At 45.0% G+C, this 16,422-nt stretch overlaps 1 protein-coding gene across 2 annotated transcripts; it reads right to left on the reverse strand.

Moving 5' to 3' along the window:
- Positions 1-226: 226 nt before the first annotated feature.
- On the reverse strand, positions 227-15,105 carry brpf3b (bromodomain and PHD finger containing, 3b). Of its 2 annotated transcripts, none has more exons than XM_036988102.1 (13): positions 14,748-15,105; positions 12,086-13,669; positions 11,634-11,790; positions 11,050-11,181; positions 10,677-10,805; positions 9,566-9,878; positions 8,618-8,884; positions 7,483-8,031; positions 7,147-7,228; positions 6,904-6,998; positions 2,942-3,039; positions 2,400-2,554; positions 227-1,681 (listed from the first exon to the last, which is right to left on the reverse strand). In XM_036988102.1, exons 2-13 carry the CDS (start codon positions 13,636-13,638, stop codon positions 1,498-1,500), a joined length of 3,714 nt encoding a protein of 1,237 aa, XP_036843997.1. In that variant the 5' UTR covers positions 13,639-13,669; positions 14,748-15,105; the 3' UTR covers positions 227-1,497. The 2 variants fall into 2 exon arrangements, with proteins under 2 accessions (XP_036843997.1, XP_036843996.1); XM_036988101.1 differs by having other exon boundaries at positions 12,086-13,672; positions 14,748-15,104.
- Positions 15,106-16,422: the final 1,317 nt, after the last annotated feature.

Consider the following 16,422-nt stretch of genomic DNA (forward strand, 5'->3'; position numbering starts at 1 on the left):
TGTACATGATAAAATAAACCTGGTCTGCTGTCCACAGGTTTTACTGTCCACCTAAATACTTAAGAATTTGAGTAAGCATGTTATTTATCATTCAGTGGATTATTATATATATATTTTTAAACCAGATAACATGCAAAATTATGTCTTTCCCAAGTGTCGACCTTATTGTAATTTGGTAATATTGTCACACCTAGATTCCAACCAATCAAAAAAAGATTTTCAAAAGTTTGTTGGATAGAACAATTTATTTACCCACATGAGAAAATACTGATTCAGACAGGTTATTTGGTGAGTAGGTCAAATCTGCAATTTGTACAAGCTTACAATGTTTGTCTGCATTTTATAAACCGGTCTGGAATACTATGAATATTCTATAATAAATATAACATTCTGTTCTTCACGGTGGGCTAAGGATTGGTCCGCCCCTGAATGCAATATCTGAACACCTCTGCATCAGTAGCTCACCTTGGTTGCAAATCTTATAATCTTAAACAGATTTCATTTTCCATCTATAACCAATATATAAACTTCATTTCAATACTTTCCAATTTCCATAAATAAATTACATTTCTTTGTATCAAAAAGAATTGATAAAGAACTGGCCATTGCATTGTGTGTCTTTATGCAGATCCACAAAGAGAAGCTGAATACACTCTGTAGCAAGTCAATAAGTATGTACGGCCTTTCTTCATCCCCATTGGTGATTGAATTCGCATTTAAAAGTAGCAACATAAAATTAGGCTTAGTATGATATGCACACATATATACACACACACACATGTGTCTTTACAATATATAACAAGTGGTTTGTAAAACATTAAAATGTAAAAATTGTTTGTAAGAAATGGCAGTGATCCATTCATACAGTTTCAAGTTCATATAAATATGATAAATCTCTTTTCCAACCATTTGATTCATTGGCAGTAGCATTATACAAAAAGGGAGGTGTTCGTTGAACTTTGATCCAGCTACTGCAGCTCCATCTGTTCTCGGTGGCATCAAGATGGCTCACAAATAAATACCTCCAATCCCGCTCCTGGATACAGTATTGCAGGTCCATGCTCAGCAGTGAAACAACACCTGATTCAACTCACCAAGGGCTTGAAGATCAGTTGATTAGATGACTCGGGTGTCACGGTGGCACTAATCTGGATTTAAAAGAAACTGCAGAACTACAGCACTCCAGAAACAGGATTGAGGATTGCTGCCTTATGCTCTCCTCCCCCCCAAGTGGGATAGATACCTCTCCCCATATCGCCTTATACAGCCCGAAATCAGATACTGCCGGATTGGTATAGGGGGAAAATGAGGTGCATTGACCCCCCCCAGACACCGCATAGATCTGAAAGGACAAAGAAAGGTGTAACCAGTAGGGATACTGCTTGCAATACACCCGTTCAGACCTATGAGAAGTGTCCAGATAAGCTTAAAGCCATCCAGATCTTTCTGACCAATGACGGCTGTTTTAAGGCTAGGGGCTGATTTGGGTCCCCACAGCTACAGGTAGTTTGACGGGACAAAGGCTTGGTCCCGGCGCACGCGGCTCAGGTGGACCATGGCGCGGTCGTAGGCCACCTGCACAGACTTGCGGATGGTGGTCTTCCTACCCTCCATCATACGCAGCTTGTCACCCGTGTCGTCCACACCCAGAGGAGTCACTTTGTCCTGCGGGAGCCACTGCCTGCAGGGGGGAGAAGAGAGGGGAGGGCCGTTGAAGTAAATATATCTATAGCTGAGGGACGTATGCATGCACATCCAATGAGCAGACACTGGAGATTAAAGTGTATGTTCAGGATAAAGGTTAACTTCCCTAATGAAGTCCCGCATTTTAATACAGTGAACTTCTTCCTCTTATATGAAACACTTTTTTTCCCCCTTCACAGACCATACTTCCTACTTATGGATTTTTAAAGTCAGGTGCACTATAAACAGAGGAATGTTTCTGTCTAACTGTTTTTGAGCTCAAATACATATGTTTAATTGCCATTCGACAATGCAAAAGCAAAATCTTTTGGGCATGTTCTTCAGTACACCCTACAACAGAGGTGTCAAACATACAACAAAAATGTTATACTTTAAAAACAAATCAAAACGGTGTATAAATGATAATGGACATACATTCATACAGTTTCTACAGTGTCCAGCTCACTAATAATCACCGAACCAGCCAGGGAGCATAGAAAATTCCCAAAACGATGGATATAGGACAATTTTGTTCCAATGTTGACGGCGAGGAAATAACACATTTCCCAGTGCGGCTCCCGGACAAAATGAGTTTGACACCCCTGCCCTACAAGGAAGCTAGGTACCCAAAGATATTAAGCAGCCCTATAATGTGAGGTTAGAGAGCAGCTTGTGGTCACTTAAGTGCTAGTCAAACACCACCACCCTCCTCTCACCATGTCCTCTTGTTGTCAAAGAAGAGCACCAGAAAGAGCTTCTCCCCAGCCTCCTCTGTCCTCTGCTCCCCCAGCTGCAGGACGTCCAGTGGGGGCACAGGGATGGGGACCCCGTTGTGAAACAAACCCTCCTGGGGCATCTCAGGGTCAATGATCTGGCCAATGGAAAAGATTCATTGGATTGGTTTAATTTTTACAATTCAAACCCCCTTAACATTAGATACAGCAAATATGTGACAAATTAAGTGTTACACTGGATTTTAGAGTGGCTTAAACTTGTGTAAAAAAAAAAAAAAAAAAAAAAAGGCAGACGCTGAGCAGTACGGGACGTTTCTGTGATTCTGAACTAACCTATTGAACAGCAAATATGTACTAAAATGCCATATGCTTTGTGTTAGTGGATTTTAGAGTGGCCTAACTTTAGATCTCCTGCCATTTCAGACCATAAGTCAATTTCCAAGTGTTAACCCTATGATACTAAGCCCAGGTAACCACTAATCTCTTCAGTGTAGGCAAGCAGATTGTCCAATGCATTCTCTCACCAATGCAGGGTAGGAGGGGTATCCCCGACACTTGGCCCAGACCAAGTCCAGAGGCTCCAGCGCCACTACATTTTCAAAAGGCATCAGGATACCACTGCCTGCAGAGACAAGACAGGAAAAGACAAATGTCGATTCTAAATACAAATATGCAGTAAATGGGAAGTTTATCTTGGACACGGTAAAGTTCTGTCATCCAAAAAGGAAAGCGGTTATCAACACCCAAGAAAAAGTAGGCTGCAACAGGACAGACCATTTTCATATTGTTCAAATCAAGACGCTGACTATTTTTCAAGGTCTCTCAAAGCTGTGTGAACACAGTACCAGTCAAATGTTGACACTTACCCATTCCAGGATTTCTCTCTTTTTTACTGTTCTCTATATTGTAACCAAAAAAGTGTTATACAAATCTAAATATATTTTATGTGAGAGATTTTTCAAAGCAGCCATTGATGACAGCTTTGCACACTCCTGGCATTCTCTCAACCAGCTTCATGAGGTAGTCACCTAGAATGCATTTCAATTAACAGGTGTGCCTTGTTCAAAGTTACATTTGTGGATTTTATTTTCTTAATGCGTTTGAGCCAGTCAGTTGTGACAAGGTAGGAGTAGAATACAGAAGATAGCCCTATTTGGTAAAAGACCAAGTCCATATTATGTTAAGAACAGCTCAAATAAGCAGAAAAACAGAAGTCCCTCATTACTTTAAGACATGAAGGTCAGTCAATCGGGAAAATTAAGAACTTTGAAAGTTTCTACAAGTGTAGTTGCAAAAACCATCAAGCGCTATGATGAAACTGCCTCTCATGAGGACCGCCACAGGAAAGGAAGACCCAGAGTTACCTCTGCTGCAGAGGATAAGTTCATTAGAGTTAACTGCACCTCATATTGCAGCCCAAATAAATGCTTCACAGAGTTCAAGTAACAGGCACATCTCAACAACTACTGTTCAGAGGAGACTGTGTGAATCAGGCCTTCATGGTTGAATTGCTGCAAAGAAACCACTACTAAAGGATACCAATAAGAAGAGACTTGCTTGGGCTAAGAAACACGAGCAATGGACATTAGACCGGTGGAAATCTGTCCTTTGGTCTGATGAGTCCAAATGTGTGATTTTTGGTTCCAACCGCTGTGTCTTTGTGAGACAGAGTAGGTGAACGAGTGATCTCCACATGTTTGGCATGGAGATGGTGGTGCTTTGCTGGTGACACTGTGATTTATTTAGAATTCAAGGCACACTTAACCAGCATGGCTACCACAGCATTCTGCAGTGATACATGATCCCATCTGGTTTGCGCTTAGTGGGACTATCATTTGTTTTTCAACAGGACAATGACCCAAAACACACCTCCAGGCTTTGTAAGGGCTATTTGACCAAGAAAGAGTGATGGAGTGCTGCATCAGATGACCTAGCCTCCACAATCACCCGACCTCAACCCAATTGAGATGGTTTGGGATGAGTTGGACCACAGAGTAAAGGAAAATCTGCCAACAAGTAATCAGCATATGTGGGAACTCCTTCAAGACTGTTGGAAAAGCATTCCTCATGAAGCTGGTTGAGAGAATGACATGGGTGTGCAAAGCTGTCAAGGCAAAGGTTGGCTACTTTGAAGAATATCAACTATATTTTGATATATTTAACACTTTTTTGGTTACATGATTCCATATTTGTTATTTCATAGTGTTGATGTCTTCGCTGTTATTCTACAATGTAGAAAATAGAACAATAAAGAAAAACCTTTGAATGAGTAAGGGTATCCAAACTTATGACCGGTACTGCATATATATATATATATATATATATATATATATATATATATATATATATATATATATATATATATATATACAGTGCCTTGCGAAAGTATTCGACCCCCTTGAACTTTGCGACCTTTTACCACATTTCAGGCTTCAAACATAAAGATATAAAACTGTATTTTTTTGTGAAGAATCAACAACAAGTGGGACACAATCATGAAGTGGAACGACATTTATTGGATATTTCAAACTTTTTTAACAAATCAAAAACTGAAAAATTGGGCGTGCAAAATTATTCAGCCCCCTTAAGTTAATACTTTGTAGCGCCACCTTTTGCTGCGATTACAGCTGTAAGTTGCTTGGGGTATGTCTCTATCAGTTTTGCACATCGAGAGACTGACATTTTTTCCCATTCCTCCTTGCAAAACAGCTCGAGCTCAGTGAGGTTGGATGGAGAGCATTTGTGAACAGCAGTTTTCAGTTCTTTCCACAGATTCTCGATTGGATTCAGGTCTGGACTTTGACTTGGCCATTCTAACACCTGGATATGTTTATTTTTGAACCATTCCATTGTAGATTTTGCTTTATGTTTTGGATCATTGTCTTGTTGGAAGACTAATCTCCGTCCCAGTCTCAGGTCTTTTGCAGACTCCATCAGGTTTTCTTCCAGAATGGTCCTGTATTTGGCTCCATCCATCTTCCCATCAATTTGAACCATCTTCCCTGTCCCTGCTGAAGAAAAGCAGGCCCAAACCATGATGCTGCCACCACCATGTTTGACAGTGGGGATGGTGTATGTGTTGCTTTCACGCCAAACATAACGTTTTGCATTGTTGCCAAAAAGTTCAATTTTGGTTTCATCTGACCAGAGCACCTTCATCCACATGTTTGGTGTGTCTCCCAGGTGGCTTGTGGCAAACTTTAAACAACACTTTTTATGGATATCTTTAAGAAATGGCTTTCTTCTTGCCACGCTTCCATAAAGGCCAGATTTGTGAATATACGACTGATTGGTGTCCTATGGACAGAGTCTCCCACCTCAGCTGTAGATCTCTGCAGTTCATCCAGAGTGATCATGAGCCTCTTGGCTGCATCTCTGATCAGTCTTCTCCTTGTATGAGCTGAAAGTTTAGAGGGACGGCCAGGTCTTGGTAGATTTGCAGTGGTCTGATACTCCTTCCATTTCAATATTATCGCTTGCACAGTGCTCCTTGGGATGTTTAAAGCCTGGGAAATCTTTTTGTATCCAAATCCATCTTTAAACTTCTTCACAACAGTATCTCGGACCTGCCTGGTGTGTTCCTTGTTCTTCATGATGCTCTCTGCGATTTTAACGGACCTCTGAGACTATCACAGTGCAGGTGCATTTATACAGAGACTTGATTACACACAGGTGGATTGTATTTATCATCATTAGTCATTTAGGTCAACATTGGATCATTCAGAGATCCTCACTGAACTTCTGGAGAGAGTTTGCTGCACTGAAAGTAAAGGGGCTGAATAATTTTGCACGCCCAATTTTTCAGTTGTTAAAAAAACTTTGAAATATCCAATAAATGTCGTTCCACTTCATGATTGTGTCCCACTTGTTGTTGATTCTTCACAAAAAAATACAGTTTTATATCTTTATGTTTGAAGCCTGAAATGTGGCAAAAGGTCGCAAAGTTCAAGGGGGCTGAATACTTTCGCAAGGCACTGTATATGTATGTATGTATGTATGTATGTATGTATGTATGTATGTATGTATGTATGTATGTATGTATGTATATATGTATATATATATATATATATATATATATATTTTTTTTTTTTTTTTTAACTAGCCAAGTCAGTTAAGAACAAATTCTTATTTATAATGACGGCCTACCCTGGCCAAACCCGGACGACGCTGGGCCAATTGTGCGCCGCCCTATGGGACTCTCAAACACGGCCGGATGTGATGCGTTTATGACTGAATGTTAGTTTCCTAAAGACACATGTTTTAAATGTCTCATACCTGCAGTCCCTGGATTCGAATCAGGGACTGCAGTGACGCCGCTTGAAACGAGATGCAGTGCCTTAGACCGCTGCGCCACTCAGAAGCCCAATGTGAACATAGCGTTTATGACTGAATGTTAGTTTCCTAAGGACACATGTTTTAAATGTATACATTTATAAAGTGGACTATTATTTTAAATTGTCCAACGATGATACTGTGGTTCTCATACCTGTAGCGGTGTAATCTGCATCCCCGGTAACAGTCTCAAAGAAAGGTACTTTGGAAAGTGCTGGTTTTCCAAGGCTTCGTTTGGGTGGTGCGCTACTGTAGGGGTACACAGTATTTCAGTAGGCTGTGCTGTTGTACGGCAGATATGTTAATGCGGCCAATGAAAATTGGATAACCTGAGATCAGCCCAAATTACACGATACTACACAAATTCATAACACTCAGGAGTTACCGTATGTCTTACATTTCTTTGTGAAGGATTGGTGGGGGGCTACAGTCTGAGTCAGAACCACCATCGTTGTCCTTTTTGAACCCATTGGTGAGTCCTGAAAGAAGACAGACACCAATTGTCAGACACTTGCTGAGTGTAAAGCCTCATTTACAACTTATGAAAGTACGCAACACAATTAACTACGCAAAATGGCAATCCTGAGTAGTTGCAAGTTTCAGGTCTGCACACGTTTGCTTTCCTGCTACCCAAATAAGTACAACAGCCATTTTGCATAGCTAATTGCATTCTTGAATTACAAAATGTATAAATTAGACTTAAATCAAAAGAAGCTCATATTCAGCCACTTACTAGTCTCCGGTGTATGGTTAGGGGTCTTGTCCAGCTCCCCCTCTGAGATGGCACCTTGACTAGGGGTCCCCCGTTCAGGTGTGGTGAATGAGGTCTGCTGGGGGATCTTAGACGGGGTAGATAAAGGGGTACTTAAAGCGGAATTGGGGGTCAGGGGGACACTACCGCCAAGACTGTCTTTCTCTCTAATCAGCTTTGCTCCGTTCTTTGCTTTTTTGAAAAGCACAGAAGTCCGGCGCCCTACTCCCGCGGTGGCAAGGCGTGGGGACATGGTGTCGGAGAGGCCGTTGACCACCAACCCGCCACAGTATAAACTGGGCGCCTCTTCTGCTTTAGTGCAATTCTTGTTTCTTGTAGCGTCAAGGGTTGGAGAACCACTATCTGAGCTCTCGCTGTCCAATTTCAGGCGCTTTTTGGGATGGCCCAGGGTCCTTAGCTCCCCCGTCATGGGGCGCAGCGTGGGGGGTTCCAGGGGTGCATCTCCCTGCATAGGGGGAGGTGCCAGGCACGTTGGCTCCAGCGTTGGGGGAGGGGTACATTTGAGGTCCTCTGAAAGCGGAGAAAGGGACTGATCAAACTGACAGTTAATTTACATAATACTTTGGTGATTGAGTCTTGGCTTTCATCATGTTGTGATTAGTCAGGGCGTCCAATACAAAGTCAAAAGTTCACACAACTCAGCAAAACAAATGAATAGGTGAATTAGCACAACTTCTTAATTAAATGGCAAAAAAAACACTAGCATGCTTGACCAAGGTTCGATTTCCTAGTATTCTCGGTTCCCCCCCTGAAATGTACTACATTGGTGTCAGAGGTGGGATGACATGACTGTATGAGGCCAATGGAGGCGAGTCCATGAGGTGGCGGTGCAGAGGACGAGAAGAAACGCAGAGTGCGCCTGGAGAGGGTTGTGAGGCCACTATGTGGGACCCTACTTACTAGACTGCAGACAGTGAAGTGCTTTGGGTTGGTGCGTGGGGGGACCCTGGCTCAATTACCTGAGGATAATTTGCTGTTAGCTCATGATTGCAACCGGTCTCGTTTCAGCAGAGCAGATCATTAAATAGGCGGTTTCTAAAGGTAATTAAACGTCACCATCATACAACGACACATTGCCTACGTTTTGATCACTCACCTTTATCTGAAGACAGGCCGTTGTCAGCCTCTGCGTCTTTCCCCTCCTCCTCTTCATCTTTGACATCTCCGTTGAGGAGCGAGTTGCGGTGGTGCTGACCCTGTCGGTACCGGATGCTGTTGATCTCGCGGCGCAGGAGGCGGATGCGGCGGGTGCGGGCGCCGCTGGAGCGCATGGTGGCCACCACGTCCAGCTTGTCCAGCAGCTCCTTCAGCTGCTCCTCAGGAGACATGTGCAGACGGTTCTCGGGGTCCAGCAGGGTGTCCACTACACAGGGACGGAACGCCACAGATGGGTTTACCACTCTATATCATAGCCCACAATGCAGCAAAGTCCTCAACACAATAAAGCAACTCAAAATAGCTCAGGGAAAGTGTTACCCTAAATATCACCATTCAGCACAGGCTGGAGCTCACTCCAAAAGAAATGAGAACAAAGTATCTGAGCTACAAACAGAGGACAGAACAGGTAGGCTATCTAAATTTAAAACTGCCACGGTTTCTGAGTACGCTGCTTCGAGTCTCCTTTCATTCCACTTTTATTTCCCCCGTCTCATTCGAATTCCAGCAACTAAGTATGTATATCCACTTCCATTTTCAGGCTTTGTTGTGAAAATCACCCCCAAAATAGAAACCATCTCTTGTGCATCTTTAAAGGACAAAGAACAGGGTTAGATATGTTCGCTTGACCCTTGTTTGTTTTTTTAGGGGGGGGGAGAAAGGAAGCAGCAGTAGAGACTTGCCTAGCATAGAGATGTTTGTTGCTAGAGGTTTACTTGGGACCTGGGCGACGTTCAACATGGAACAAGAACAAACGTACCGCTCTGATGTGTAGAATAAGGAATCACGGCAGCTCTAATAACGACGCTCCACAACATTCGACCTACAGAGCTTGGCCCCAGATTCATAATCAGAAACAAGCCAACATTCGTGCCATTGCGTCACTCACCGTCCTCCCAGGTGCAGCGGTAGTAGTCGTGTTTCTGGGGCGACTCTGCAAGATGCATGCCCGTGGCCGGGTCTAGGCCAGTGTTGTGGGCCTGTCGCTGGGCGTGACGGAGGATTGCACCCCCCAGGTCACGGAGACGTAGGGCAGCACGGTGGAACAGTGTATCCTTGGCGTTGTACAGCAGGCAGTTGGCCACAGTCAGGTTGAAGTCTACCTCCAGGTGGGCCAGCGAGTTGTAACTGTGGGCTTCCAGCTTGGAGCGCATGGTGGAGAAGTCCATGGGCTGGCTGATGAACTCCAGGTAGTCTGGGACCTGGGGGGGGGGGGGGGGGGGGGGGGGCAGAGGAGGAAGAGCAGAAAGACGGTCAGGGAGACGGACACATAAAATCATTATGCTTTCCTGGTTTTAGAGTTGTTCCACCCTCAAAGTTACAATTGTTCATAGAGAAACAAAATGGGATGTTCTGAGTCCATGCCAAGCCGCCATGATCATATTTATTACATTAATTGGTTGTAGATCTCAAAGGAGTTGGGATGAGGGTGATTGGGGAACGGTTAAAAAAGATAAGCACCCTAAGTTAAGCGACAGAGGGAAACAGACTATGAACGGGCAACGGGTCTAACATTGACTTGTCGGCAGTAAACAACAAAGATGAACAGAACACGTGGTAGTCTCATGGCAGATGCAGCAGGACACGTCCCTACACCACTACATAAACCATTTGAAAGAATCAAATCCCCAGTATTGGGTAAAACAGATCTCAGTACTGTGCAGACTGTGCATCATTTTCCCTGATCCTCAGAGACACAGACACGTCAGTACTGGAGGTCATTCGGAGAAGGAAAAAAATGTCAGTGACTTTGAAATTCAAGTAAAAACAGCTTCTAACCTTCATAAAAATTTGAAAAAGTAAATTACCATGGATTTTCAAACCATTTAGCCAGGTACTGTAACTATGTTTTTAACACATGTAAGCAACATTTACATGTGTCTGTAGCATTCACAAGTTTAGTTTTTTGCATTTAGTAACAGGTTTGATATTTCCCATTCGGTTGACTGGTCAGTTACGCCGTATCCCTGAGGTTCTACAGTATTAGCATGGTGACTGACCTCCTTGAGGTTGACGGGCTGTGCAAAGATCTGGCCTGCATCTTTCTCCTGCAGCTGGTCCAGTGTGGAGCGCAGCAGCACCTGCATTGGGGTCAGCTGTAGCTCCAGGGCCGCCTGGTGAACCTTGACCTTTGGGGAGGGTGAGAGAGAGATGGATGGAGTTTGGAAGGGAGGCCAGCAACTCACAAATAAATCTAAATTTCTCAGACTAAATTAAGGTACTGTATGATATTTTTAAGGAAGTATCTTAACCTTTTATTTAAGTGGGGAAAACACAGAATAAGTTATTTTTTCAGTAACAACCTGAATTGTCAAAGCATGGACAGACCGTGATACAGAGCAAGTGCATAAACAGACAGTCTAGTCTCCATACCTGCTCTCTCTTCAGTTTCTCCCGCTTGCGGATGAGCTCCACCAATAGCCGGGCTCTTTCCAGGTCCTGTCGCAACTTCTGCCAGTACTTCAGCTCCTCCCTCACAGCACACACCTTCTCATCAGGCTCCGGCTGCAAACACACAGATTTTAATTCAAACAACTCCCCGACACACAATGTAGGGGGTGCTTCACTTGTATGAGGTGTGGCTTCCACTTGTCTTCTCATTCCCTTCATCTGCCATGATGGGAAATTCCTGGTAAAGATTCACCATTTTGCTTTCACCTGTCCATTTTGTACTATTTATTTAGTGAAGATTCAGGGAGAAGAGGACTCTACATAATATTGTTGAGATGCACCCAGGGATTTGAATTTACTGATCATCATCATCAGATAGAAATATATTATAAACAATTCCAAAAACATGCACAATTTTAAATTGAGCCAGCCAGCACTACCGATGATATTTCTTCAGAATGTATATTTCTACTGATATCTGCAGTGTTCAATTATGTTGCATTCAACAGAATAACCCCCTGATGTTAACAGCCCCTTTGACCTTAGAGTGCCCAATGACCTCTGACCTGTTCAATGTGCCTCTGTGATTGGACATGGGAGTGCAGACGACGAATGAGTGCGACCCCGTTCCGTGACTGGCGTTTCAGGAGCCAATAGTTGTGCAGCCTTTGCATGAACTGGTTCTTCCTCTGGACCAGAATCCCTTTGCAGATGGTGTTCAACCTGTGTGGCATCGGGAGGAGTTAAACGCATACTGTTCATTACTACAGCATTTGAAAGGTATCCTTGTCGTTCACACAATGGGCCTAATCCTAACTTAAGATTCCGTATGGGCAACAAGAAACTTTGCACAACTTTGCACGTCAACGTGCATCTGGAGTTAGGATGAAGCCCCATGGACGTGTAAGCATCTTACACACTAACATATACCTATGAGCCAAATGCAGCATGACAGTATAGGTAGAATCCTGCTGGCTAAAGCACCACTAACAACAAGAGGAGGCTGGTGAACACAGACCTTTGAGTGGGGATCTGTGGAACTGCGACCATCGGTGTAGTGGCGGCGCGGTTGGCAGCCACCTCCAGACCCTTCTTCCCCTTCCTCTTCCCGTGCTTGCCCTCCTTCTTGCTCCGCTTCTGCACCTGTGGGGCCTCTGTGTATGCACTGCGCCCCCGGCTGGCCCGGCCCCCCACCGCCCTCCCTGTGGGATCCTCCTCGTCCGACCCCCCCGCTCCCCCCTCCTGGCCCGGCGGCGAGTGCACCTCACAGAAGGCTGTCTTCTTCACCGAGAAGGTGGTGCCGTTGACGTTGGTTTCCCGCACGGGGTCAATCTTCATGAAGAGCCCGGCACGCTGGGCGCACGTGACATGGAAGGCTGTGTAGCAGTTGGCCTTGTGGCACTGGATGGCAGCGCCACGACCCTTCTGCTTGCAAAGGTAGCAAGTGAGCTTCCAGCGGGCGGGCGGGATGTTGTCCACCCCTTCCACAGGTTCCAGGAAAACAGTGTTGGCGAAGCACACCTCTGGGATCCAGATGGCACACACCACGTGGGCCCAGCGCCCGTCACTGGTCTGCTTGAAAGCGCCACCCCGGTTGGGGCATAGCACACAATCCACAGGCCGCTGGGGCGACTGCAGGCAGCAGCGGCACAGCCACTGGCCCTCTGGGATGTAGGGCACGCCGTAGCACTCCTGGTGCACAGCCAGGTTGCAGGCGTCACAGAAGAGGATGACGTTACTGTTGAGGCACTCGTCGTCCAGGCACACGCAGCAGAAGGCATCGTCGTCGATGGCGCTCTGAGAGGGCGCCCGGCTGCGAGCCTCCCGGTAAGACTCCTCCTCCAGGCGGTCCACCAGCAGTTCGAAAGTGTCAGGGGAGACTGTGGCGTGGCCGTCTGACGCCCGCCTGGCGTTCACCATCTCCAGCCAGGCCGCGTCCTCCTCGTCCATGTCATACTCTGCCTCTGCCTCCTGCTCCTCTGCCGAGCGCTCTATGTAGCGGTAGTAGGCTGTGGGCAGAGAAGGCGCCGCACAGGGGATGAAGGCCTCCAGCATGCGGAAGGTGGGCTCGGGAAGGGGCGTCTGATGATGGTGGTGTGAGGAGTTAGTCTTGTTGTTGTGGGGTTGTGAGTGAGAGTTGGGGCAGTGGTTCTGAGGTGTGGAGGAAGAGGACGATTGTGTGGAGGAGGAATGTTTGGAGTCTTTCTTGCGGCCTCTGGGCATGGCGGGCGGCTTGCGTCCGGGGTTGGCACTGGCAGGTGCTACGGGCTGTTCACTGTTCTCTTTGTTGCTGTTGCACTCAGTGATGTCCTGGGCCGTCATCTCGTCCTCTGTGATGACCGTCAGAGGGTCCACGATGGAGATCCGGTGGAGCCTGCCATCCAAGTCTACTTCCACCACTTTCTGGGCCTGGGAATAAGTCAGTGTCTCTCTGGTTGGGGACACCTTGAGGCTGTAGGGTGAAGGGGAGCGCTGCCGGGCCCCACCTCGTCCCCTACCAGCTTGGTAAGCCTTTCTCCCACCCGCATCCCCTCCCCCGGCCAGGTGGCCCCTCCGCCGTGGCTTCCTCATGGGCCTCCTACCACGCAGCGCCCGACACCCACTGCTACAACCAGATGAAGGAGAGAACATACTGTTAGAAACTCAAAACTGGAAATGGCTAGCTAAGAATTTTTATTAACAGATGGACAGCAAAGGCCAACCATTGCCTTCTAAATGTTATGCCAATCAATGTGTGCACAAATTATGTTTAGTTGGCCAACGATAGCCATCTAACCACATGTTCACAACATTTCAACCATCATTGACAGTGAGTGACACACAGACTGAATATGAACAAAGTAACCATGCAACCTTTTTTATTTTGGCAGGTCATTGAGGAGGAGTTACGGCTTAACTGATAGTATAGGAGCTATGGCTATACTCAAATGGGATGAAAGGCGCCCTACTGTCAAATAGTGGATTGCACATCACAGTCAACACATAATAAACTAGCTGTAGTCTACTACAGTACTCTCCACAGCCAGTAAATCACGAATAGATGTTTCTGTACATTATCCTTTGCGTTGTCATTACAGACAGAAACTACCAACAGCAGCGTTTAGTCAACCCTACAATAGCTACAGCCAATAATTTCCCCCGTTATTTGGATCAAGCAACCTCAAAGCCAATCAAGTGCCTAGTGTGCCTCAGCGAACTTATGACAAGTGCCATTTTCCAGATAAAAATGTCCGCCATTTGTTTTAAACACATTGAATACACCACGCAAACCCAAATCATTAAACATTATAGAGCTGACGAACGTAAATTCAACATGCTATCTAACGTTAGCTAGCTAGTTACAACTGTCAGACAAATAAAATGAAGCGATATAAGATCTGACCCAAAAAGTGCAACACTTGCTAACTAAGTTAGCTAAGTACACGAAACTAGCTAATTGAACAACTTTAGATAGCGCTGGTAGCTAACTAGTTGCTCCAAACGAGCTGTCTTTGGCTAACAGGATAGCTAGCTAAGTTTCTTTAGCTCGCGCTTCTTTTACCAACCTACTAATGTGTAGCTGCTACTACAGGCTAACTAACGTTACTGTGAAGTCAAATGCAGCCCCTAACATATAGGAGTGTATGATATGAACCAGCTAATCATCGTCGTTGAAAACTGTAACAACGGAGTTATCTTACCTTCACTGGCAGTTCGGCAACCGGGAATGAAACGCAGGTTTATCGTTGGCTAGATTAGCTAGCTAACGTTAGCTCACCCTGCAACACCAAAAGCCAGTACAGTATATTTCGTTGATCAAACGTCTGTTGCCTCAGTCCTCCCTTAAATACACGCCCAATCGTTTCCAAATACTGACATTAAACATAGCTAGCTAATTTATTATCATAGTATGGAAGCGAGTAAGTTGTCGACCCAGTTTTGACAAGGAGAATAGCATTTCCTAGCTAGCCGCAACCTCGGATGTGCAGTACTGAGGAAAGCGAGGCTAAAACACGCCCCTTGACCAAAGCAGGCCATCCGGAGGTTACGGTTTCGCGCGCCTGCTACACATTTCATTTAAGAATTGAACACTTTGAAGCGACACTTACGGCTTTTGATTGGGCTAACAATGTGTATTGATATGTACACATACGAGTATCAACACAATTGAAACAGTCGTTACAATGCCTCAACTTTGCTCGGTAAGTGCAACATGGTACGAAAGAGCTGGTAGAAATATATCATTGCAGATCAGGTTGCAACAGCGCACTACACAAAAGAGTCTCGGAAACACTTTGAGCAGTTTGACGCAAAATAACATACGGTAGCAGCCAGGCCTAAAACCTATGCAAAATAATGAGCCTAAAAAGTATGACAGGGCAATGAGCATGATGTGCAAACAAATGAGTTTAAAGTTTAGTAAATTAAATGTGTGCTTGCTTTTCAAACAAGCACGCAATCCGATTAACATGGAATGGAAAACTCACAGTTTAGGTTGCCTAAATTTAAACAGAAACAATAATGGGCAAATAAATAATTTTAGCCTGTTTGAATAGTCCTCTTTGAATTAGCCTACCTCTATTTCAACTGATTCTTAGTTAGAGAATACTATCTACCTAGAGTTTTCATCTGTATTTCTCGTAGCTGTTTACATACCACCACAGACTGAGGCTGTGACAGCATTGAATGAGCTGTATTCCGCCATAAGCAAACAAGAAAACGCTCACCCAGAGGCAGCGCTCCTAGTAGCCGGGAACTTTAATTAATGCAGGGAAACTTAAATCCGTTTTTACCAAATTTATATCAGCATGTTAAATGTGCAACCCGAGTGAAAAAAAAAAACTCTGGACCACCTTTACTCCACACACAGAGAAGCATACAAAGCTCTCCCTCGCCCTCCATTTGGCAAATCTGACCATAATTCTATCATCCTGATTCCTGCTTACAAACAAAAACTAAAACAGGAAGCACCAGTGATTAGATCAATAAAAAAAAGTGGTCAGATGAAGCAGATGCTAAGCTACAGGACTGTTTTGCTAGCACAGACTGAAATATGTTCCGGGATTCCTACCATTGAGGATACACCACATCAGTCATTGGCTTCATCAATAAGTGCATTGATGATGTCGTCCCCACAGTGATCATACACACCCCAACCAGATGCCATGGATTACAAGGCAACATCCGCACTGAGCTAAAGGCTAGATCTGCTGCTTTCAAGGAGCGGTACTCTAACTCGGAAGCTTAAAAGAAATCATGCTATGCCCTCCGACGAACCATCAAACAGGCAAAGCATCAATACAGGACTTAGATAAAATCGTAGTACACCGGCTCTGGCACTCATCGGCTGTGGCAGGGCTTGCAAAACCATTACAG

This window comes from Oncorhynchus mykiss, chromosome 9, assembly GCF_013265735.2.
Source record: "Oncorhynchus mykiss isolate Arlee chromosome 9, USDA_OmykA_1.1, whole genome shotgun sequence".
NCBI classification, from domain to species: domain Eukaryota; kingdom Metazoa; phylum Chordata; class Actinopteri; order Salmoniformes; family Salmonidae; genus Oncorhynchus; species Oncorhynchus mykiss.